The sequence below is a fragment of the Rhinoraja longicauda genome, chromosome 40 (assembly GCF_053455715.1).
Source record: "Rhinoraja longicauda isolate Sanriku21f chromosome 40, sRhiLon1.1, whole genome shotgun sequence".
Classification (NCBI taxonomy): Eukaryota; Metazoa; Chordata; class Chondrichthyes; order Rajiformes; family Arhynchobatidae; genus Rhinoraja; species Rhinoraja longicauda.
The window spans coordinates 10,151,946-10,177,931 of NC_135992.1; the positions used below are offsets into that span (position 1 = coordinate 10,151,946).

Here is a 25,986-nt window from a genome sequence, read left to right on the forward strand (position 1 = left end):
AGAGCTAGATAGAGCTCTTAAGGATAGCGGAGTCAGGGGGTATGGGGAGAAGGCAGGAACGGGGTACTGATTGAGAATGATCAGCCATGATCGCATTGAATGGCGGTGCTGGCTCGAAGGGCCGAATGGCCTCCTCCTGCACCTATTGTCTTTTGTCTATTGAAGGGATTCAATTAGCTGAATAGGTTTTGGAAAATTATTTCCTGTAAAGTGGGGGATTCAAGATGAACGAAGCTTAATGTTTGCATTGTTCTGGGGATATTGGAGTCTGTGGTCTGTATGACACAATGTTGTTAAAAAGGAAGTGGCGATATTGTCAACTAATGCTGAAAAGTAAATTGCGACAGGGTGCGTCAGGCTCCCGGGTTTAGAGGAGCTTTATGCACAGCTGGTGCGGTGGATCGCACGCTGTGTGGCCTCAGGTGTATCTGAGGGAATGAGGCATTATTCATGTTCATGCCTTTTAGGAGCAGAATTAGGCCATTCGTCCCATTGAGTCTACTCTGCCTTTCAATCTTTTGACTGAATGGCGGAGTGGACTCAATGGGACGAATGGCCTGATTCTATCTTTCCCTCTCAACCCCATTCTCCTGCCTCTTCTCCCCATAACCCTTGACACCCTTCCTAATCACGGATCTGTCAATCTCCGCCTTAAAAACACCCTTTGAATTGACCTCCACAGCCGTCTGTGGCAATGAATTTCACAGATTCACCACCCTCTGGCTATAGAAATTCATATGGTCTTGTTGTGATAGGAGTAGAATTAGGCCATTCAGCCCATCATCTACTCCGCCATTCAATCATGGCTGACCTATCTCTCCCTCCTAACCCCATTTTCCTGCCTTCTCCCCATAACCTCTGACACCTGCACTAATCAAGAATCTATCTATCTCTGCCTTAAAAATATCAACTGACTTGGCCTCCACAGCCTTCTGTGGCAATGAATTCCATAGATTCACCACCCTCTGACAAAAAGAATTCCACAGATTCATCTAACAAAATAAATTCCTCCTCGTCTCCTTTCTAAAGATACCTCCTTGTATTCTGAGGCTGTGGCCTCTGGTCCTAGACTCTCCCACTAGTGGAAACATCCTCTCCACATCCTCTCAATCCAAGCCTTTCACCATTTGCTTTCTCTTTCATTATTCAACGTCTAGGGTGTGGGGCTCAATGTGACACGCTGGAGGCATGGGCTGCATTGGGAGGTCACGTTGGCATCACTCAAGCTGCCAGTGTTGTGATGATCCATTGCAGACGAGACCCCAGGCATTGCATGCGATAACATGCCTTGGTGCTGAGAAACTTGCTTCACAACCTTTGCTGTGCCGGTTTCTGCCATTGTGAAGTTAAGGGAATCGAGTGGGTTTTTTTGCCAAATGTCCCAGATAGAACAGTGAAACAGCACATCAGAATATGGAGTCTGAAGAAGGGTCTCGACCCAAAATGTCACCCATTCCTTCTCTCCAGAGATGCCGCCTGTCCCGTTGAGTTACTCCAGCCTTTTGTGTCTATCTGCGGTTTAACCCACCAGCATCTGCAGTTCCTTCCTACACGTGTAAACATAGTACACTGTAAGCAATAAAATAAATGAGGAAACAACGTTCAGTGTGTGTATATGCACACACACATACACACACACATACACGCACACGCACGCACACATACACACACGCGCACACACATCTTATTATACACAAATGTACATATAAAAAACAAACAAACGATAATAGTGCAAAAGGACAAAACCAAGTCTATGAAGTTCAGAACCTATGGGAGGTTGTAATGTTCCAGTTACACCATCTGATTGAACCTCCTGCAGACTCAGGCAAGAGGTACAGAAGTGTGAAAACACACACCTCCAGATTCAGGGCCATTTCTTCCCAGCTGTTATCAGGCAACTGAATCATCCTACCACTCTCAGAGAGCTGTCCTGAGAAACTACGATCCACATCATTGGGGACCCTCGGACTATCTTTGATCGGACTTTAGGTATCACAAAACGCTGGAGTAAAATCGCTGCTCCCCCTCTGTGATAAGTTACTTCAGCATTTTGTGATATCTTCGATTTGTACCAGCATCTGCAGTTATTTTCCTACACGACCTGATCGGACTTTGCTGGCTTTAACCTTGCACTAAACGTTATTCCCTGATCATGTATCTGTACACAAAATGCTGGAGTAACTCAGCAGGTCAGGCGGCATCTCAGGAGAGAAGGAATGGGTGACGTTTCGGGTCGAGACCCTTCATCAGTCTGAAGAAGGGTCTCGACCCGAAACATTCCTTCTCTCCTGAGATGCTGCCTGACCTGCTGAGTTACTCCAGCATTTTGTGAATAAATACCTTTGATTTGTACCAGCATCTGCAATTATTTCCCTACACAACTTGATCGGACTTTGCTGGCTTTAACCTTGCACTAAACGTTATTCCCTGATCATGTATCTGTACACTGTAAATGGCTCGATTGTAATCTTTCCGCTGACTGGATAGCACGCAACAAAAGCTTTTCACTGTACCTCGGTACACGTGACAGTAAACTGGACCGTAACTGTAAAACTGCATGGGACTGTACGTGCTGGGCAGCAGTGATCATCTGATACAGGGACGTTCCCCTGGTGTGCTGGCCTCAAGGGGTGGAGGATGCAGACTCTGTGAATAGTTCTAAGGATGAAGTAGAGAGACTTGGTGAGTGAGAGGGGTGAAGGATTCGTGCAGGGAGACCAGAATGCAGAGTGTAGATCGTAATCAGATCAGCCCTGATCCTGTATCAGGAGTGTTCCATTGTCATATGTACCGAAACGGAACAATGACATTCTTACCTACAAGCGGCAGAACCGGTCTGTAATCGCAGTACTCAATAGATCGTATAATAAAACACAAAAAAATAACTTCAGTAAATAAACCTCTGTAAATCAAAACTAAAGCCTAGTGCAATCAAGGCAGTTCGAAGTCCACATTTATTTTTGGTGTTAGTAGTGTTCAATAGAATGATGGTTGTGAAGAAAGCCAATGGAATGTTGGCCTTCATAACAAGAGGAGTTGAGTATAGGAGCAAAGAGGTCCTTCTGCAGTTGTACAGGGCCCTAGTGAGACCGCACCTGGAGTACTGTGTGTAGTTTTGGTCTCCAAATTTGAGGAAGGATATTCTTGCTATTGAGGGCGTGCAGCGTAGGTTTACTAGGTTAATTCCTGGAATGGCAGGACTATCATATGTTGAAAGACTGGAGCGACTAGGCTTGTATACACTGGAATTTAGAAGGATGAGAGGAGATCTTATCGAAACGTATAAGATTATTAAGGGGTTGGACACGTTAGAGGCAGGAAACATGTTCCCAATGTTGGGGGAGTCCAGAACAAGGGGCCACAGTTTAAGAATAAGGGGTAGGCCATTTAGAACTGAGATGAGGAAAAACTTTTTCAGTCAGAGAGTTGTGAATCTGTGGAATTCTCTGCCTCAGAAGGCAGTGGAGGCCAATTCTCTGAATGCATTCAAGAGAGAGCTAGATAGAGCTCAAGGATAGCGGAGTCAGGGGGTATGGGGAGAAGGCAGGAACGGGGTACTGATTGAGAATGATCAGCCATGATCACATTGAATGGCGGTGCTGGCTCGAAGGGCCGAATGGCCTCCTCCTGCACCTATTGTCTATTGTTGGGAAGAACTGTTCCTGAACCAGGATGCTTCAGTTTTAAGGATCCAGTACCTTCTTCCCGATGTCTGGAATGAAATGAGCGCATGGCCAGGGTGGTGTGGGTTCCTTAATGATGCTGCTGCCTCTTTGAGGCAGTGCCTCCTGTACACCCCTTCGATGGGGAAGTCAGTACTTGTGATGGGCCGGGCAGTGTTCACCATCCCTTGTGAAAACCTCCTGCGTCTCTGTGGAGGTGAGGAAGGCCACTGGACCCCCAGATTACGTAGCCTCAAGCACGTGATTAACCTAGCAACACAATGTTGCAAAACCCATGCAAAGTCCAGTGGCCCAGGCAAACAAATAAGATAGATCTGGCTCTGCATTCCTCACCTCCACATTTCTTGGGCCTTTAAGTTGCCGGACCAGTTTGCGATGGAATCAGTCAAGATGCTCTCTGCCGTACGTTCAAGAGAGTATTTGTTGACCTACCAAATCTCCTCACAAAATGCTGGAGTAACTCAGCAGGTCAGGCAGCATCTCAGGAGAGAAGGAATGGGTGACGTTTCGGGTCGAGACCCGAAACGTCGCCCATTCCTTCTCTCCTGAGATGCTGCCTGGCCTGCTGAGTTACTCCAGTCTGAAGAAGGGTCTCGACCCGAAACGTCACCCATTCCTTCTCTCCTGAGATGCTGCCTGGCCTGCTGAGTTACTCCAGTCTGAAGAAGGGTCTCGACCCGAAACGTCACCCATTCCTTCTCTCCTGAGATGCTGCCTGACCTGCTGAGTTACTCCAGCATTTTGTGAATAAATCCCTTCGGTTTGTACCAAATCTCCTCGATCTTCTTGGGAAGTAACGGCATTGACGGGCTACCGCCTCACTCTAAATCAACAGGAGTAGTCTGTCGCTCCGACGAGCTGCTCCTCAAAACCTTTGTAAAGCTTTGCGGGAATTGCAGGCGCTGGACTTGAGCACAACACAAAGTTCCGGAGTAACTCAACGTGTCAGGCAGCATGTCCAGCTTTCTCCCCCCCCCCCCCCCCCACTACAATCAGTCTGAAGAAGGGTCCTGAACCGAACTGACCAATGGCCTGTCCATTCCCTCCACATCTGCTGCCTGAGCCGCTGAGGCCTTCCAGCACTTTGTGTTTTCCTCAAAACCTTTGTCCTTCCGGTCGTTAGTTGCAACGTCTCTCCCTTGGTTCAAGACCGTAAAAGTGAAGGTGATGTGTAGGAATGAAGTGTGAGCAACGGCTGCCGCCCGAAACGCCACCCATTCCTTCCCTCTAGAGATGCTGACTGACCCATTTATTCACAAAATGCTGGAGTAACTCAGCAGGTCAGGCAGCATCTCGGGAGAGAAGGAATGGGTGACGTTTCGGGTCGAGACCCTTCTTCAGACTGACTGACCCGCTGAGTTACTCCAGCATTTTGTGTCTTATCATAGAGCAAAAGTGATCGCAGGCGTGTTCAGAGTGAGTCTGGATGAAAGGGGTGAGCAGCCAGCAGTTGCTGTTTCCTCAACAACGGGCAGGGTGCTGCATTGTGGTGTTATTGTGACTGTGCTGTTTATTCCGTGTGTAATGGAGCAAGAGCCGTTGCCATTTCGGAAACCTTCATTTCCTACGGTTGCTGAGTTCTCCAAAAACATTTCTTAGGGCGGCAAGGTGTCCCGGGTTCGATCCTGACCCAGGAGTGCTGTCTGTACGGAGTTTATACATCCTCCCTGTGACCAAGTGCGTTTTTCCCACATTCCAAGGACGTACAGGTTTGTAGGTTAATTGGCTTGGTGAAATTGTAAATTGTTCCCAGTGTGTGCAGGATCGTGTTAGTAGATGGGGTGTTCTCTGGTCGGCGTGGACTCGGTGGGCCGAAGGGCCTGTTTCCATGCCGTATCTTTGTTTCGTTTAGTGATAAAGCGCGGAAACAGGCTTCGGCCCACCGGGTCCGTGCTGACCAGTGATCTCCGCACATTAACACTATCCTACACCCACTAGGGACAATGTTTACATTTGCCCAGCCAATTAACCTACAAACCAGAACGTCTTTGAAGGGTGGGCGGAAACCGATGATCTCGGAGAAAACCCACACAGGTCACGGGGGAGAACGTACAAACTCCGTACAGAAGGCACCCGTAGTCGGGATCGAACCCGAGTCTCCGGCGCTGCATTCGCTGTTAGGCAGCAACTACCGCTACGCCACCGTGACCGCCCAAGTAATATCTCTAAACTAAACAAAAATTTTAGTGTCCCCAAACTAAAATAAATGTTTGCAGCATCGAACCATGATCCTTGCTCGCTGGTTGCAACATTGGAGGGAGGTTACACAACAGTGTCCCCCAGAGGTTGCTGTTAGGACCAAGGCTCTTTATGATGTAGAGTAATGACCTGTCCTTAATATCACCATCCGCAGACGGGACAAAATGTGCGGAGGAAAGTGATGGTTTGGGCGGTCATAGGGCAGGTACGTTTAATGCAAAGTATGAAGTCAGGCAGTCTGGAAAGAAGGCCAAAGAAGCTTGGATGGGAAAATTAATAGTTGCGGATAAAATCATGAGCTTTGGTGGAGTAAATAAGGTAACGCGGAAACCAGTGGCAAAAGGTGCAGGGATCAGAGGACACAGACGCAAAGGTATTTGATCAAGTCAAAGAGAAAGTGAGATTATATAACCGGTCCTGCTGAGCCGGATGGTCACATCGCACAGTGAACCGGCACAGATCTACTTGCACTTTATTCTGTTTTAAAACTGTTACAATTTGTTTCATTGGGTTGTTTAAATTAATACTGACTAGCTAATTAAATCATTGCATCGTATGGGAGGCGCATTCCCAATCTCGTTGTACCCCTGTACAATGACAATAAAGATATATTGTATTGTATTGTAATTAAGACGGGGTTAAAATATAAAACACAGCGGAAAAGCCAATTACCACCTTTTTGGGCTGATTATCAATTAATGTGCGAATTTACTTCAAAATGTTATTAGTACACCGTGACATATTCACATTATTTTGTAATCTCTGTTTTTACTTTGAAAAGAGGCTTGAAACTGGTGATTTTGTGTGTAAATTTTCAAACATTTTCCAATTTTTTGACCCCCGCTGTCAGCCTCACGTAAGCGCTCAGCTCTTTTCCTCTTTGTTTACCTCACTCACATGCCTGAAACAGGCACTTCGGCCCACCGAGTCCGTGCTGACCTGTGATCAGCCTGTATGCTACACACTAGGGACAATTTCTACTGAAGCCATTTAACCTAATAACCTCAACGTCTCTGGACTGTGAGGGGAAACCGGAGCACCCCCGGAAAACCCACAGGGAGAACGTACAAAGTCTGTACAGACAGCGGCTGTAGTCAGGGTCAAACAAGGGTTTCTGGCGACATTGCCTCTGGTGGTCATATTAACACCAAGGAACTTGAAGCTCTCAGCCACGAAGCTCCCAGCTGGAGGCAGTGAGGCGTGTTGAAATGCTGCACAATGTTTACGGAAAAATAAAACGGCAGATGCTGGTTAAATTCGAAGGTAGACACAAAATGCTGGAGTAACTCAGCGGGTCAGGCAGCATCTCGGTAGGGGAAGGAATGGGTGACCCGAAACGTCACCCATTCCTTCTCTCCTGAGATGTTGCCTGACCCGCTGAGTTACTCCACCATTTTGTGTCTACCTTTGAAATGCTGCTCCTTTGGCCTGCGCTAGGCCCAAAGTGAGGTCACTCACATTTACTTAACGCTTAGTTTGGGAAATACAGTGTGTACACAAGCCCTTCAGACCACCGAGTCCCGTCCGACCAGCGATTTCCCCCGTGCATTATTAGCTCTGTCCTACAACACACTTGGGGCAATTTACAGAAGTGAATTAACCTACAAACCTGCACGTCTTTGGAGTGTGGGAGGAAACCGGAGCACCGGGAGAAAGCTCACGCGGTCACGGGGAGAACGTGCAAACTCCCTACCGACACAGCATCTGTAGTCAGGATCGAACCCGGGTCTCTGGCGCTGTGAGGCAGCAACTCTCGTCCCGCCAGTCCCCCTCGCCTGAGACTGGCACTGCTAACTCTACCTTCGGCCCAGCAACGCCAGCATGGGAGTGTCGTGCAACAAGCACTGCAAAAACCATGAAAGGATTTGAAGGGATAAGGGAGGAAAAGCAGCTTCCGTCAGCAGCCCGCGGGTGGACTTTGTGTTGATCAGCAAAGAAATGCCAGGCATGAGATTGGGAAAAAATATGTTTTCAGCCTGCAAGTTGTGACTGTCTGGAATGTGCTGAATAACGGCTGGTGGGATCCGAATCAGTAACAGGTTTCAACAGAGAATTGAGCAAGGGAGGAAAATGGGGAAGGAGCAGGATAGCGGGGCGTGTTTACGGTCTCAGAGAGAGACCTCTCCTGACTTCTCCTTGTAACCTTCTCCTCGTGACATTAACACTACCGAACACACACTAGAGACGTCCTTCCAAATCAAGAGCTCATCAATCTTGGCCTTAAAAATACCCACTGCATAGTGGCAACTTCAGTCCTTACAATAAAGTCCTCTCGGCTTACCGACATGTAACTGAGGCTGGAGTGATCGATCTGGAGTGGTCGATCTGGAGTGATCGATGCGTTGCTCATCTCCACAGATGTACCTTGCAGTGACGAAGAGTTTGCTGTTTTTTTCTTTTTAGATTTAGAGATACAGCGCGGAAACGGGCCCAGCGGGTCCGCGCCGCCCAGCGATCCCCGCACATTAACACCATCCTACACACACTAGGGACAATTTTTTACATTTTACCCAGTCAAGTAACCTACATACCTGTACGTCTTTGGAGTGTCGGAGGAAACCAAAGATCTCAGGTCAAGGGGAGAACGTACAAACCCCGTACAGACGGCGCCCGTAGTCAGGATCGAACCTGAGTCTCCGGCGCTGCATTCGCTGTAAGGCAGCAACTCTACCGCTGCACCACCGTGCCGCCCTTAGGGAGCGTGTTGTTTAGGGAGGTAATTTTCAGACTTTCCACTGATGTCTCACCTTCTCCTTGCTTTTCTGATTTCAGCCAGATCTCCTGAATTTCAAGAAGGGTTGGATGTCCATTCTGGGTGACAATGGGGAGGTGAGTGTCCATCAAACAAAGTGGTACCAAGCTCAGTATAATCCCTGCCCTGGCATGGCGCCCAGCCTGTATGCGACCTACGACTGCATTTTATCTACCCCTGCACCGTCCCCACCCACCCAGCATCCCATTTCCTCGTCGCCCAACACCTGTACCCACCCCCTGCACCGTCCCCACCCCCCACCATTCCCCACCCTGCCCATTTCCAACGGCCCCAGCCCCCCAATGCCAACCTCATTACTCACTGCCAGACCAGGGTCATGTACCATAAGGCATGAGAATTAGGCCAATCAGCTCGTCGAGTCTGTCCCACCATTTTAATCACGGCCGATGTATTTTCCCCCTCAACCCCATTCTCCTGCCTTCTCCCCGTGACCTTTGACGCCCTTCCTAATCAAGAACACATCAGTTCCTGCCTTAAAAATACCCAATGCCTTGGCCTCCACCGCCATCTGTGGCAATGAATTCCACAGATTCACCACCCTCTGGCTAAAGAAATTCCTCCTCACCTCCCTTCAAAAGGTGCGTCCTTTTATTTTCAGGCTGTGCCCTCTGGTCCTGGACACTCCCACTTGTAACTTCATCCCTTTCCACATCCACTCCATCCAGGCATTTCATTATCTGGTAGGTTTCAATATGATCCCCCTTCATCCGACTAAGACTTGGTACAGGTGGGCACCGAACCTGGCCTCCCTGCAGGTACATGTTCTCATACTCTCATAAGTAATAGCAGAATTAGGCCATTCAGCCCATCAACTCTACTCCGCCATACAATCATGAGTGATTTATCTCTCCCACCTGCCCCCATTCTCCTGCCTTCTCCCCATAACTCCTGACACCTGTACTAATCAAGAATCTATCTCTCTGCTTTAAAAATATCCACTGACTTGGCCTCCACAGCCTTCTGAGGCAAAGAATTCCTCAGATTCACCACCCTCTGACTACAGAAATTCCATCCTAATCTCCTTCCTAAAGGGACGTCATTTAATTCTCATCCATTATTCCAGGTAAACGCTGGGGACAGTTGCTGCTTCAACTGATTAGTCCTCCTCGAGACTTAACTTGAACTCAAGGTGGACACAAAAAGCTGGAGTAGCTCAGCGGGACAGGCAGCATCTCTGGAGAGAAGGAATGGGTGACGTTTTGGATTGAGACCCTTCCTCAGTCTGATGGGAGACTGAAGAAGGGTCTTCAGTCTGAAGAAGGGTCTCAATCCAAAACGTCACCCATTCCTTCTCTCCAGAGATGCTGCCCGTCCCGCTGAGTTACTCCTGCTTTTTGTGTCTATCTTCGGTTTAATCCAGCACCTGCAGTTCCTCCCTACGCTGAATATGAACTCGTCTGTTTATTCTCCCGTTTCAGTGGAAGAAACACTGGTTTGTTCTGACGGACTCCAGCTTGCGGTATTACAGAGACTCCACAGCAGAGGAGGTGAGTGGTTAAATGGCTCATCACAGACCCAGTGCCTGGGGGGGCTGATCTGTCAAAAAAAAAAAGTGGTGACAAGAGCTGGCAATGGATATCTGTCCAACTCTTTGGACAAGTGTCCAAGCTCTATTGGTGTAGTGGACATCTCTCTGTTGACAGGGACATTTGAAATGGCAGCAGCTTAAGCTAACTCATTTTTAGGCCATCTTTAAGATGGAAAGGGTGCAGAGATTTAGTTAATTTTCTCCGGCCCTTGCACGGATGGTCATAAGGTCACCGCACGGAGTCGCTCAAGCGTTCTGGAGGACAAGCAAGCCTCTGGCATACACTCGCCACATACGCAACACGTACGTCCCGCTGAGTTACTCCAGCATTTTGTCTACCCTCCATTTAAACCAGCATCCGCACTTCTTTCCTACACATTTTGTCCGAATCTCCTCAAGGTTATGTCTACTTTGAAGAAGTTCTCCTCCTCTCTCCGACGAGAGAGGAGGAGAATGCACCGAGCTAGCAGCAGGCTGTGCCCAGGAATTGATTGCAGAGATGGACTGCGCGTTCCAAGCCGGCTTCGTGCCAGTCCGGCGGTGCCACGCCGACAACGCTGAACGCTTGTGTAGGGAGGAACTGTGGACGCTGGCTTCAACCGAAGATGAGACGCAAAAAGCTGGAGTAACTCAGCAGGTCAGGCATCTGAAACGCTGAATACTTACTGTACAGCGATCCTTCAGAGTACATTAGAGCTCCTCCTCGCTTCCATTCCCTCCCCCCTCCCCCCCACACACCCCAGCTCTGTAGTGTGCCGTGGGTCACCAGGTGTCGGGTTTACACTGCGTTTCTCATCACGATGATTTATCTAGTACTTTATCGGCACTGCGGTCTTCACATTGGAAACAGCGCCAGTGGAAATGGAGACGCTCGAGGGCAGAGAGCTTAACTTCCACGCAAAAGCAAACGACTATCTCTACAGTACAAGACGTGGAACATTTTGGCTCCTGTTCAAAACACCTCGGGTTTACACTCCCTCTGGGCTGCCAACGCCCTTACAGCGACTCTGGGCTGAGATGCCAGAAGGAGCCCAGCCATGACATGCTACAACTCTGGATGGATGCCCCACCTAATGTCCACGACCCATCGACGCCATCATTATACACGGCGTGTCCTGGAGCAAGACGGCCAGGTCCAGAGTCTGTCGGGCCTCTTCCCGCTCGTGTCTTGCCATCTTTGAATTTGCAGGGAATTGGAAGCTTAGAACATGTTGTCCTCCACGATGTGTCGGGAGGAACTGCAGATGCTGGTGTAAACCGAAGATAGACACAAAAAGCTGGAGCAACCGAGTGGGACAGGCAGCATCTCTGGATAGAAGGAAGGGGTGACGCCTCGGGTCGAGAAGGATCTGGACGCGAAACGTCCCCCATTCTCTGTCTCCAGAGATGCCGCCTGCCCCGCCGAGTCATTCCAGCATTTTGTATCTAACGTGTGTCCTCCACAGCGTCACCTCGAGGGGAAGCGGCTTCCAAACTGCCATATCAACCATTGCATTGTAATGAGTGGAGAACCAATCTGCCATCCATGGCCAAGAGAGGCTTCACTTAATGCACTGGTATCGGCCACAGACACAAGTCAAGTCAGAACTGCCCCCTCCATCGACTCCTTTAAGTCCAGGCTCAAAACCTATTTCTACTCCCTAGGGTTTGAGGCCCTCTGAGGGGGTGCTGTGAACTGTTTATGTATGTGCTGTTATGTTTGTGTGCCATTGTATGTTCGTTCTTAGTACCTGAACTGATGGTCAACGTGGGTTGTTTTTAAATGTGCTATACAAAATAAAATTGACTTGACTTGACTTGACATTTATGACACTCAGGGAAACTACAGTTAAGCAGCCTGATGTTAATAAGCACTGTAATTATGTGGTACCATTCATAAAGAATTTTGGTTGGGACTGAGGTGTTGCAAGTTTAGCGGCGATTTTGACTTCAGTCTCTGGCAGAATTCTGACAAAAAACTGGGACAATTCAACGGCTGCTGGGACCGAAGACGGTCAAGCTGTGCTGGCAGCCATAGTAAGTGCTTGCCCCCAGTACACCGCTTGTCCCCCAGAAGGCCTTGCATGGCAACATGGCAATGTCAGGGGTTGTGACCTTGCCTGCCGTGCAAGGGCCCTATTGTCACCTGTACCGAGGTGCAGTGAAAATCTTTACAAGAGTGTTGCCAAGACTCAAGGGCCTGAGCGATAGGGAGAGGTTGGGCTGGCTAGGACTTGATTCCTTGCAGCACAGGAGGATGAGGGGTGATCTTTTCGAGGTTGTACTTGTTGGAATTTAGAAGATTGAGGGGGGATCTTATAGAAACTTACAAAATTCTTAAGGGGTTGGACAGGCTGGATGCAGGAAGATTGTTCCAGATGATGGGAAATTCCAGAACAAGGGGTCACAGTTTAAGGATAAGGGGGAAGTCTTTTAGGACCCAGATGAGAAAGTTTCTTTTCACACAGAGAGTGGTGAATCTGTGGAATTCTCTGCCACAGAAGGTAGTTGAGGCCAGTTCATTGGCTATATTTAAGAGGGAGTTAGATGTGGCCCTTGTGGCTAAAGGGATCAGGGGGTATGGAGAGAAGGCAGGTACAGGATACTGAGTTGGATGATCAGCCATGATCATATTGAATGGCGGTGCAGGCTCGAAGGGCCGAATGGCCTACTCCTGCACCTATTTTCTATGTTTCTATGTTTCTAAGATCATGACGGAATAGACAGGGTGAATGCACAAAGTCTTTTCCCCAGAGTCGAGGAATCAAGAACCAGAGGACATAGGTTTAAGGTTGGGGCGGGGGGCAACTTTTTTACACAAAGGGTGGTGGGTACATGGAACAAGTGGCAGAAGTGGTAGTTGTGGCAGGTACTGTCACAACGTTTAAAAGACGTTCGTTGTAACTCCAAACTTGTCTGGGTTAATTTCCATCTGCCATTCTTTTGCCCACTTTCTCCGTTGATCTGGATTCTGCTGTAACCTTATGCAACCGTTTCCATTGCCCAACACGCCACCACGTTTGGTATCATACGCAAACCTACTAATCATGCCACCCACTTTCTCATCCAAATCGTTAGTACATGCTAACATCTCCAGATTGGCCCCATCTCAGTTCACCTGCCGCTGAAGGCATCTATTCTCCGTAGATGTGACGGTTCAAGTTCCCTCCAACCTTAATCCGTTACATAACAAAACTCATCCCAAACTCCTAGATAGACACAAAATAGTAACTCAGCGGGACAGGCAACCTCTCTGGAGAGAAGGAATGGGTGACGTTTCAGCTCGAGACCCTTCTTCAAAACCAACCCGAAACCTCACCCAATTCTTCTGTCCTGAGATGCTGCCTGACCCTCTGAGTTACTCCAGCATTTTGTGTCTACCTTCCATTTTCACCAGCACCAGCTTTTTTCCTCGTAATCCTCTGAGACATCAGTAATGTTCCACTTCTGGTGCCTTGATTGAGCCTGATTGTAATCCCGCTAATCTTGGTGATTCTGCCTTCAGCGGCCCTGAGCTCCTAAACTCTCGAATCTCCTCATTTTACCTTCTCTTACTCTCCTTAAAAACTCCTCATTGACCAAGCTTTACCGTAGCCCTTTGTATCATGTAACAAAAATGAACTGCGGAAGCTGGTTTATACTAAAGATAGACACAAAATGCTGGAGTAACTCAGAAGGTCAGGCAGCATCTCTGGAGAAAATGGTCAGGTGACGTTTCAGGTCGGGATCCTTCTTCATGGTCTGAAGAAAGGTCCCGACCTGAAATGTCACCTATCCATATCCTCTAGAGATGCTGCCTGACCTGCTGAGTTACTCCAGCACTTTGTGTCCTTTTGCGTATTAAACAGCATCTGCAGTTTTTTTTGTTTCTACACTTTGGTCACAGCTCCTTTGATAATACCACCTTGTGTGGTTTGTGATAAATTTTGTTGGATACTGCTGCTTCGAAGTGTGGACCGTGTTTCTGGGCAAAGGGTGCATTATGGGTCTGCTTGGCGTAGTCAGGGTGGCAAGGGGTCGATTTCAATCTTAATTTCCCACATCCAATTTTGTCCTCCTTTCCTCTCAGGCCAATGACTTGGATGGAGAGATTGACTTACGGAACTGCAGCAACGTCTCTGAGTACCAGGTGCAGCGGAATTATGGATTCCAGATTCACGTGAGTAACGTCCAGCCGTCCTTCCCCCACCCGTGCAGCTCTCAGTGGAAGCTCTAGCACCCCGGCTCCTTGTGCATCCATCTGTGACGCCACTTTCAAGGAACTAGATCCCTCTGCCCTACAGCACTGCCCGGAGCCCTGCCGTTCACTGTGAAGGTCCTGTCCTGGTTTGACTTCCCAAGATGTAGCATCACGAACTTAGCTGTGTCTATTAGCAGCCATTAACCACTCCTCGGCCTGCTTGCCCAACTGATCAAGATCGAGTTCTTGTCCCTTCCATGTCCCTGATTTTGTTTGTTCCCTGCTTTAGCCACGGTCTGAAGCTCTCCCTCCAGCTTCTCCTACCTTCTAGTGACGACCTCTTTAAGGGGCCCCAGCTACCTGTCCCCTTATCTCCATCCCTGCATTGATTTAGATTTTTTTAGATTTTGAGACACAGCGCGGAAACAGGCCCTTCGGCCCACCGGGTCCGCGCCCCCCAGCGATCCATGCACATTAACACTATCCTATACACACTAGGGACAATTTTTACATTTACCCAGTCAATTAACCTACATACCTGTACGTCTTTGGAGCGTGGGAGGTCACCGAAGATCTCGCAGAAAACCCACGCAGGTCATGGGGAGAACGTACAAACTCCGTACAGACGGCGCCCGTAGCCAGGATTGAACCTGAGTCTCAGGCGCTGCATTCGCTGTAAGGCAGCAACTCTACCGCTGCGCCACCGTGCCGCCCTTGATGTCGAGTACGACAGGGGAGTGAAGAGCCTTGGGCTGTTTGTTGCATTATTGGTGCTACACAAATGCAGTTACAATTGATGTGATGTGACTGTTGTGATGTAGGAAATGTAGTGGCCACTCACTTCACACATGGATGGCACGGTAGGGTCCTGCCTCACAGCGCCAGAGACCCGGGTTCGATCCTGACCTCGGGTGCTGTCTGTACGGAGCTTGTACGTTCTCCCGGTCACCGGGGGGGGCTTTCTCCGGTTCCTCCCACATTCCAAAGGCGTGCAAGTTTGCAGGTTAATTGGCTTCTGTAACTTGTTCCTAGTGTGCAAGATAGAACTGGTGTAGGAGTGGTCGCTGGGGGGGGCCTGGGCTCCATGGGCACCAGGGCATGTTTCCAAGCTGTTCCTCTAAACTAGCGAAGGGCCTGTTTCCATGCTTGTAACTCTTAAACTAAAACTAAAAACCTAAACGAAAAGCTGGTGGTTGGCGTGGTATTGACGGCCCACACGGAGGCGACCTTTGGGCCTCGCCCCCTCCTGGAACTGCGGCCACTGTGTGAATGGTCATCTGTCTCCCCAGACCAAGGAGCTGGATTACACCCTCTCGGCGATGACCTCCGGCATCCGCAGGAACTGGATCGAAGCTCTCAGGAAGAATGTCCGTCCCAGCTCCTCGCCGGATGTGACAAAGTAAGTCACGATGCGTAGCGGGGGTGAGCGGGGAGAGGGCTGGGCTGGGATGGGGCGGAGAGTGGCTGGACTGGAGCGGCTGGGGTAGGCAGTGGGAGTGATTGGTGTGGGAGCTGGTGACAAGTATGAGCAGGAGAACAAGTGGGATGGGCGGGGGGGGGGGGGGGGGGGGGGTGGGATGGGCAAGGGGAGGCCCAGGAGAGAGGGAATGGGTTGGGCAAAAGAAGGCAATGGGATGTGTTGGAAAGAACTGTAGATGCTGGTGTAAATCAAAGGTGGACACAAAATGGGAACCCCATTCCCACTCTCCTGCCTATCCCATTCCTTCTCTCCCACCCAACCCATTCCCACCCATCCCTTTATCACACCTGGCCATCCCATTGACACAAAATGCTGGAGTAACTCAGCGGGACAGGCAGCACATCTCTGGAGAGAAGGAACGGGTGACGTTTCGGGTCAAGACCCTTCTTCGGACACTGACCCGAACCGTCTCGACCCAAAACGTCACCCATTCCTTCTCTCCAGAGATACTGCCTGTCCCGCTGAGTTACTCTCCAGCATTTTGTGTCAATGGGATGGCCAGGTGTGATAAATAGGAATGGGTTGGGTGGGAGAGAAGGAATGGGATAGGCAGGGGAGAGGGAATGGGGTTGGGCAAGAGGAGGCAATGGGATGGGCAAGGGTGATAATGGGATGGACGGGAGAGAAGGATTGGAATTTGTTGGGCAAGATCTCCCCTTGATAAAACCACGCTGACTTTGGCCCATTTTATCATGAGATCTTCCATTCTGAAGGTATATATTCACAAAATGCTGGAGTAACTCAGCAGGTCAGGCAGCATCTCAGGAGAGAAGGAATGGGCGACGTTTCGGGTCGAGACCCTTCTTCAGACCGATGTCAGGGGGTCGGGACAAAGGAAGGATATAGGTGGAGACAGGAAGATAGAGGGAGATCTGGGAAGGGGGAGGGGAAGAGAGGGACAGAGGAACTATCTAAAGTTGGAGAAGTCGATGTTCATACCACTGGGCTGCAAGCTGCCCAGGCGAAATATGAGGTGCTGTTCCTCCAATTTGCGGTGGGCCTCACTATGGCACTGGAGGAGGCCTATGACAGAAAGGTCAGACTGGGAATGGGAGGGGGAGTTGAAGTGCTCAGCCACCGGGAGATCAGTTTGGCCAACGCGGACCGAGCGCAGGTGTTGAGCGAAGCGATCGCCGAGCCTGCGTTTGGTTTCGCCGATGTAAATCTGATGTGAAGGAATGTTTTCTGAATTAGGAGGACTTTGGAGGATTTTTGTTGGGGGCACCATAATATTCATGCTTACCTTGTGGTGGAAGCTGGTCTTGTGTGTGGGCAGAGTTTAATCCCATTATTTTTTTCATTACTGTATTTTTACTCAGTAGATTTAGTTGGCGCTGTGCATCTGATTTTGTATTACTGACGTGCTTACTTCATTGTGAATACTCCACGTGCAAAAGAGAGGCTTGTGTGGGTCTAAAGTGCAAACCTGACATGACCGTGACCGGTCCAAGCTGGACCCAGTTTTTTCCGACCCGGAGTGACCATCGTGGGTAGCATTGGCACCTTAAACATGCTGTTCAGAGGCTGGTCACGTTGAACAAATCATTTTGACCTGTGAAGAACTGAGCTGGGCCAGCACAACCCAAAACTAATCAAATGTCCAACTGAACAGACCTAATCTTGAAGCATATGGTGATGTAGCTCCCATAATTCCTCCCTTCAATCACTTTCATCGGGGTGGCACAGAGGCGGCACAGTGGCACAGCGGTAGAGTTGCTGCCTTGCAGCGCCAAAGACCCGGGTTCGTTCCTGACTAACGGGGCGCTGTCTGTACGGAGTTTGTTCGCTCGTTCTCCCCGTGACCTGCGTGGGTTTTCTTCAAGTGCTCCGGTTTCTTCCCACACTCCAAAGACGTGCAGGTTTGTAGGTTAACTGGCTTCAGTAAAATTGTAAATTGTCCGTAGTTTTGTGGAGGATAGTGCCTGCGTGCGGGGATCGCTGTTCGGTACAGACTCGGTGGACCAGAGGGCCTGTTTTAGTGCTGTATCTCTAAACTAAACTAAAAGTGGGGTGGGGGATAGTGGAGGGAGAATTGGCGGGAAGATCGAGTGTTGGGCAATGTATGTTGGCGGGGAGGTTGTGGGGGCGGCAGAATTGGTGGGTGGTTCAGAACAAGGGGCCACAGTTTAAGAATAAGGGGTAGGCCATTTAGAACTGAGATGAGGAAAAACCTTTTCAGTCAGAGAGTTGTGAATCTGTGGAATTCTCTGCCTGAGAAGGCAGTGGAGGCCAATTCTCGGAATGCATTCAAGAGAGAGCTGGATAGAGCTCTTAAGGATAGCGGAATCAGGGGGTATGGGGAGAAGGCAGGAACGGGGTACTGATTGTGAATGATCAGCCATGATCACATTGAATGGCGGTGCTGGCTCGAAGGGCCGAATGGCCTCCTGCACCTATTGTCTATTGTCTATTGGTTCACCGCGGGGCAGGTGTTGAATGAGCGTTTGGGTGGCGGGGATGGGCTGGGGATGGCCGCAGGCCATTGTCGTCCGTGAACAAGGAGAGTGGTGACTTGTGGATATGCTGTAAGATTGGGGTCCAAAGATGGGGAGATGGACACCACATTGGGTTAGCTTGGGGATATTGGTGGGGGCAGAGTGGGGGGAGAGTGCGTGCAAGCTCCAAGGCAGAGATGTCCCCAAGATGAGGGTCTTCACAGCAGAGGACCAGCCAGACTAGTTGCTGCCACAACTCCCGTTTAGTTTAGCGATACAGCAAGAAAGCAGGCCCTTCGGCCCACCGCGTCCACTCCGATCAGCGATCCCCGCACATTAACTCTGTCCTACACACACTCGGGGCAATTTTAGACAATAGGTGCAGGAGGAGGCCATTCAGCCCTTCGAGCCAGCACCACCGTTCAATGTGATCATGGCTGATCATTCTCAATCAGTACCCCGTTCCTGCCTTCTCCCCATACCCCCTGACTCCGCTATCCTTAAGAGCTCTATCCAGCTCTCTCTTGAATGCATTCAGAGAATTGGCCTCCACTGCCTTCTGAGGCAGAGAATTCCATAGATTCTCAACTCTCTGACTGAAAAAAGTTTTTCCTCATTTCAGTTCTAAATGGCCTACCCCTTATGCTTAAACTGTGGCCCCTTGTTCTGGACTCCCCCAACATTGGGAACATGTTTCCTGCCTCTAACGACTCCAACCCCTTAATAATCTTATACGTTTCGATAAGATCTCCTCTCATCCTTCTAAATTCCAGTGTATACAAGCCTAGTCGTTCCAGTTTTTCAACATATGACAGTCCCGCCATTCCGGGAATTAACCTAGTAAACCTACGCTGCACACCCTCAATAGCAAGAATATCCTTCCTCAAATTTGGAGACCAAACCTGCACACAGTACTCCAGGTGCGGTCTCACTAGGGCCCTGTACAAATGTAAATTTTACATTTACACCAAGCTCATTAACCTACAAGTCTGAAGAAAGACACAAAATGCTGGAGTAACTCAGCGGGACAAGCAGCATCTCTGGAGAGAAAGAATGGGTGATGTTTCGGGTCGAGTCTGAAGAAGGGTCTCGACCCGAAACGTCATCCATTCCTTCTCTCCAGAGATGCTGCCTGTCCCGCTGAGTTTCTCCAGCATTTTGTGTCTATCTTTGGTTTAAGCCAGCATCTGCAGTTCCAATTCCACTACACATATAGTCAATGCAAGCTTTTCCTTCTGAACTTAAACCCACCACATTTGATATCACAGTCTTGAAAAGACTCTCACAAATTGAAGAAGGATCCCGACCCGAAACGTCACCTATCCATGTTCTCCGGAATGCTGTCTGACCCGCTGAGTTACTCCAGCACTTTTTCCCCCCTCATAAGCTAAGGATGATCTCCCAACCTGCCCTGTTGCTGCCCTTGCACTTTTTTCATTTGCACTTTCTTTGTTGCTATGACACTATTCTGCACTCTATACCCTTTGGCTTTGCGCTACCTGTTGAAACCACGTACGGTATGATTTGCCCAGATGGCAGGCAAAACAAACTTCTTCAATGTATCTCGGTACACGTGACATTAATAAACCAAGACCCGTGCCTTGGGCTGAGCCCAAACTGTGCACTGCTGCTGCAGTTCCTGCCTCCTGTCCTCGCCTCACAAGGAATTAAACCTCTCAATCCCAACTTTTTCTTCAGCTGCATTTCTGTCTGCCTGTGTCTGTCCACCGGTGTGTGTTGTAGGTGTCTGCAGAGGTATTTGGTAGACTACCTCTCTTGGTAGTCCTCTCCCCTGTTGACCTCTCCCCTGTTGACCTCTCCCCTGTTGACCTCTCCCCGTTGACCTCTCCCCCGTTGACCTCTCCCCCCTTGCCCTCTCCCCCCCTTGCCCTCTCCCCCCCTTGCCCTCTCCCCCCCTTGCCCTCTCCCCCCCTTGCCCTCTCCCCCCTTGCCCTCTCCCCCCTTGCCCTCTCCCCCTTGCCCTCTCCCCCCTTGCCCTCTCCCCCCCTTGCCCTCTCCCCCCCTTGCCCTCTCCCCCCCTTGCCCTCTCCCCCCTTGCCCTCTCCCCCCTTGCCCTCTCCCCCCTTGCCCTCTCCCCCCCTTGCCCTCTCCCCCCCTTGCCCTCTCCCCCCCCCCTTGCCCTCTCCCCCCCTTGCCCTCTAACCCCGGTTGCCCTGAATCTCCCGACCTCTTTCAACCCGCAAGCCCCTCTCTGTCGACCTCTTCGAGGAGCTCACTCCCTGAAGCCCGTTCCCTGTAACCTGTTCCCTGTAACCTGTTCCCTGTAACCTGTTCACTGTAACCTGGTCCCTGTAACCTGTTCTCTGTAACCTGTTCCCTGTAACCTGGTCCCTGTAACCTGTTCCCTGTAACCTGTTCCCTGTATCCTGTTCCCTGTAACCTGTTCCCTGTAACCTGGTCCCTGTAACCTGTTCACTGTAACCTGGTCCCTGTAACCTGTTCTCTGTAACCTGTTCCCTGTAACCTGTTCCCTGTAACCTGTTCACTGTAACCTGGTCCCTGTAACCTGTTCCCTGTAACCTGGTCCCTGTAACCTGTTCACTGTAACCTGGTCCCTGTAACCTGTTCTCTGTAACCTGTTCACTGTAACCTGTTCCCTGTAACCTGTTCCCTGTAACCTGTTCTCTGTAAGCTGCTCCCTGTAGACCGCACTCGTGTTGATGTTGTTCTTGTCGCTTTGTGTTGTTTGAGATTTCTAATGTCTGCCTTGTTTTTTTCTCCTCTGCTCGCTGCTGTGTAGGAGGAACAGTTGGATGAAACCTCCACCTTCTAAAGCCAGGTTAGATTGCGCACTGAACTCCGTGTAAATAGACCGATATCCGTGCCCCTCCCTCCCCTGCCGCTCAGCCTGGCTTGCCCGCCGGACCGGTTGCAGAACCTCTGGATGAACACAAGTTCCAGGAGCGTCATTCGGCCATTCGGCCCATCAGGCCTACTCCGCCATTCAATCATGGCTGATCTACGTGGTTGAACAATAACATTCCACGCCGCCTCGTGGGTCTCCTCACGCCGCGGGGGGGGGGTCACTCAACAAGTCAGTCAGTGAGCATGTGGTTTAGTTTAGAGATACAGCCCGGGAACAAGCCCTGCGGCCCACTGAGTCCGCTCCGACCTGCGATCCCCGCACATTAACACTACCCTACGCACGCAAGAGACAATTTACATTTCCACCAAGCCAGTTGACCTACAAACCTGTACGTCTTGGAGTGTGGAAGAAACCGAAGACCTTGGAGAAAATCCACGCGGTCACAGGCAGAACGTATGAACTCCGTAGACAATAGACAAAAGACAATAGACAATAGGTGCAGGAGGAGGCCATTCGGCCCTTCGAGCCAGCACCGCCATCCAATGTGATCATGGCTGATCATTCTCAATCAGTACCCCGTTCCTGCCTTCTCCCCATGCCCCGTGACTCCGCTATCCTTAAGAGCTCTATCTAGCTCTCTCTTGAATGCATTCAGAGAATTGGCCTCCACTGCCTTCTGAGGCAGAGAATTCCACAGATTCACAACTCTCTGACTGAAAAGGTTTTTCCTCATCTCAGTTCTAAATGGCCTACCCCTTATTCTTAAACTGTGGCCCCTTGTTTTGGACTCCCCCAACATTGGGAACATGTTTCCTGCCTCTAACGTTTCCAACCCCTTAATAATCTTAAACGTTTCCATAAGATCTCCTCTCATCCTTCTAAATTCCAGTGTATACAAGCCTAGCCGCTCCAGTCTTTCAACATACGACAGTCCCGCCATTCTGGGAATTAACCTAGTAAACCTACGCTGCACGCCCTCAACCTGTCCGTACAGACAGCGCCCGTAGACAGGATGGAACCCGGTCTCTGGCGCTGTACGGCAGAAACTCTACCGCTGCGCCACCGTGCTGCCCACTGTTGATTGATTGGTCTTGGTGACCATCCCATCCACTGTGGCCAATGGTCAGTCTTGTCATTCAGAAATGGACGGGATGCACATTTAGTTGAGTTTATTAGGTGAGGAGGACAGGGTGTGTTGGAGGAGGGAGTGTCTGTACAGGTCTTGTGCCAGGGGCCGTGAACCCATGATCATCTGAGCCACGTCAGCGGCAAGGTTTGCCCTCGGGAGGTTATAGTGGTCGAGACACTGGCTTGCTGCTGACGTCTTTGCTTCTCCTGTGGTGAATGTTTAAAGTGAGCAGATTCTTCCACAGTCAGAAGACTTTCATCCCCTCTGGCAAATAATTTGTAAGGCTTATTTTCGACGTAATGTTCTTCATGTTGGTGTGATGCTCGGGCAAGCCCCGTCCCACAGTGCCTTTGGTGAGGAGGGAGAGCAGACTTTTTTTTAGATTTGAGATACAGGCACGGAAACAGGCCCTTCGGCCCATTGGGTGCGCGCTGACCAGTGATCACTCGTACACTAGTTTTATCCTACGCACGAGGGACAAGTTACAATCTTTACCGAAGCTACCAAACCTGCACGTCTTTGGTAAATGGGAGCGGTCGCGGGGAGAACGTACAAACTCCATACAGACGGCACCCGCGGTCGGGATTAAACCTGGATCTCTGGGCAGCCACTCCATCGCTGCGCCGCCGTGCCGCGCCGGCAGTCGTCCTTGGTGCTACCGCAGAGTTAAGGAGGCCGCACCGTGTGCAGTGGCTGGGGATGGGCAGTCAGCGTAGATATTCCAACCCTTGGCCCACCGCCAAACACGTCTGAGTGTCCGCGTCCGAGCAGGATCTCCCGGGCAGGAAATCGGCAAATTCCTTAATAGGGAGGGAGCAAGAGGATGCAGACTTCTCCCTGCCAGCAGGAAAGTGATGATGCATTTACTTCCCCCCCCCCCCCCCCTCCCCAGTTCTCGGAGACTCTCGTCTCCTGGCCACTGGTCACAGTCAACAATGCTCCAGCCGCAAGGAGCTGGTTCAGGTGTTGGCAGGGAGAATGTCGTGTTCTTGTCCGTAAATCCCTCGGCTACCTTCCGCTCTGAGCAGCCAACGCCCTCGTCAGAGATCCACCGTGTGGAGATCGAGGGGGCAAGTCACAGCACTTGCGTTTTCACTCAGCATCTTCCAGCAAGACTTTAGGTTTAGGTTTATTATTGTACGATGTACAGTGAAACTATTTTATTTTTTATTTTTTTTGCATGCTATCCAAACAGCTCAGATAATACCTTCCATTATAGATGAGGCTCTCACTAGGGTCTCTTCTACATCCCGCAGCTCCGCTCTTGCTCCCCCTCCCCCCATTCGTAACAAGGACAGAATCCCCCTCGTTCTCACCTTCCACCCCACCAGCCAGCGGATCCAACAAATCATCCTCCAACATTTCCGTCACCTACAACGGGACCCCACCACTGGCCACATCTTCCCATCCCCTCCCCTTTCTGCGTTCCGCAGAGACCGCTCCCTCCGTAACTCCCTGGTCCACTCGTCCCTTCCTACCCAAACAACCCCATTCCCGGGCACTATCCCATGCAACCGCAGGAGATGCAACACCTGTCCCTTTACCTCCCCCCTCAACTCCATCCAAGGACCCAAACAGTCTTTCCAGGTGAGACAGAGGTTCACCTGCACCTCCTCCAACCTCATCTATTGCATCCGCTGCTCTGGATGTCAACTTCTTTACATCGGCAAAACCAAACGCAGGCTCGGCGATCGTTTCGCTCAACACCTTCGCTCAGTCCGCCTTAACCAACCTGATCTCCCGGTGGCTGAGCACTTCAACTCCCCCTCCCACTCCCAGTCTGACCTTTCTGCCATGGGCCTCCTCCAGTGCCATAGTGAGGCCCACCGGAAATTGGAGGAACAGCACCCCATATTTCGCTTGGGCAGCTTGCAGCCCAGCGGTATGAACATTGACTTCTCCAACTTTAGATAGTTCCTCTGTCCCTCCCTTCCCCTCCCCCTTCCCAGTTCTCCCTCTATCTTCCTGTCTCCACCTATATCCTTCCTTTCTCCCGCCCCCCCGACATCAGTCTGAAGAAGGGTCTCGACCCGAAACGTCACCCATTCCTTCTCTCCCGAGATGCTGCCTGACCCGCTGAGTTACTCCAGCATTTTGTGAAATAAATACCTTGCGAATTGAACGATCTGTTCAAACTCGATTACAATAGGTAGAGCAACGGACAAGGTACAGAGTGCAAAATATAGTTGTCAGCGTCGGAGCGCACCAGTTCCAGAGACAAAGTCCAATGTCCTCAATGGGCTAGAGGTGAATCGGACAGCATCTTGTGCAAATCTACAAACTTGCGGACAGAATTAGAGTCGAGGTTGGCCGTACAGTCGTGAATGAGGAGTAGAGGACTGACAATGCGTCCTTACGAGGCACCGGTGTTGAGAACTGTGTCGTGGAGGATGTGTTGGCACCTCCCATCACTGTTGGTCAGAGGGTTGAGGACCCAGTGGAGGATGTGTTGGCACCTCCCATCACTGTTGGTCAGAAGGCTGAGGACCCAGTGGCGGGGGAGGGAGCTGATTCCTGAGGAGGGCGCTGTAGTTTGGAGACGAGTTTGGATGGGATTGGCAGCGTTGCAGAGACAGACCAACAATCAATAAATGGGATGCAGAAACTGGCAGACCGGGTGAAATCCACAGGAGACCATCAGACTGACGGCACCCAGCTGGGGCTAGGATTTGAACCCAGGACACTGGAGCGTTGAGGCAGCAGCTTTACCCGCTGCACCACTGTCCCGCACTTTTCTATTTGATATATTCTCCTTCATTCTAGATTCTACACACCTTCCTTAACATGGTTCGAAAAGAGTCTTTACTCTCTATTTCCTCTTTTTTGTGAGCCTTTACAGAATCTGCACTGTGCATTTTCTGCTCTGGATGTGGTTCCTTTATAAAGCATCACACAACACCCCAGGTGAAGTTTCATTTAAGTCTTATAACAGGTTCCTGAGCCTTTAAATATATTCATAAGTGCTAGGAGCAGAATTAAGCCATTCGGCCCATCAAGACTACGCCGCTATTCAATCATGGCTGGTCTATCTTTCCCTCCTTACCTTTCCTCCGAACCCCATTCTCCTGCCTTCTCCCCTCAACTCCTGACACCTGTACTAATCAAGAATCTATCTAACTCTGTCTTAAAAATACCCATTGACTTGGCCTCCACAGCCTTCTGTGGCAAGACATTCCACAGATGGGCGGTCACGGTGGCGCAGCGGTAGAGTTGCTGCCTTGCAGCGAATGCAGCGCCGGAGTCCCGGGTTCGATCCTGACTACGGGGTCTGTCTGTACGGAGTTTGTACGTTCTCCCCGTGATCTGCGTGGGTTTTCTCCGAGATCTTCGGTTTCCTCCCGCACTCCAAAGACGCACAGGTCTGTAGGTTAATCGGCTTGGTAAATGTAAAAATTGTCCTTAGTTGGGTGTAGGATGGTGTTAATGTGCGGGGATCGCTGGTCGGTGCGGACCCGGTGGGCCGAAGGGCCTGTTTCCGCGCTGTATCTCTGAACTAAACTAAACTAAACTAAAAGATTGACCACCCTCTGACTAAAGAATTTACTCCTCATCTCTCTAAAAGAACACCCTTTAATTCTGAGGCTGTGCCCTCTGGTCCTGGACTCTCCCACTAGTGGAAACACCCTCTCCACATCCACAGCCTCATGAATAAAACTAGGAAAACCATAAATTTCGAGGGCCTCTGACCAAAATCTGCACCTCCCCCCCCCCCCCATCCCCCCTCAGTGTCTGGTCCTTCTTCTGAATCTTTAGTAGTAATCAGCACTACAATT

General features: G+C 50.3%; 1 protein-coding gene across 4 annotated transcripts in view; it reads left to right on the forward strand.

The window, feature by feature from the left end:
- LOC144611317 (uncharacterized) overlaps positions 1-25,986 on the forward strand; it is a 136,802-nt gene that overhangs the window by 86,294 nt on the left and 24,522 nt on the right. For all 4 annotated transcript variants that reach the window (XR_013549509.1, XM_078430364.1, XM_078430365.1 and 1 more), the window contains 5 exons: positions 8,655-8,711; positions 10,074-10,142; positions 14,232-14,321; positions 15,632-15,741; positions 21,019-21,057. Coding sequence is in view for 3 of the 4 variants with exons in the window: in XM_078430364.1 (XP_078286490.1) it covers positions 8,655-8,711; positions 10,074-10,142; positions 14,232-14,321; positions 15,632-15,741; positions 21,019-21,057 (365 nt within the window). In the remaining variant the exon portion in view is untranslated. The remainder of the gene's footprint in view (positions 1-8,654; positions 8,712-10,073; positions 10,143-14,231; positions 14,322-15,631; positions 15,742-21,018; positions 21,058-25,986) is intronic.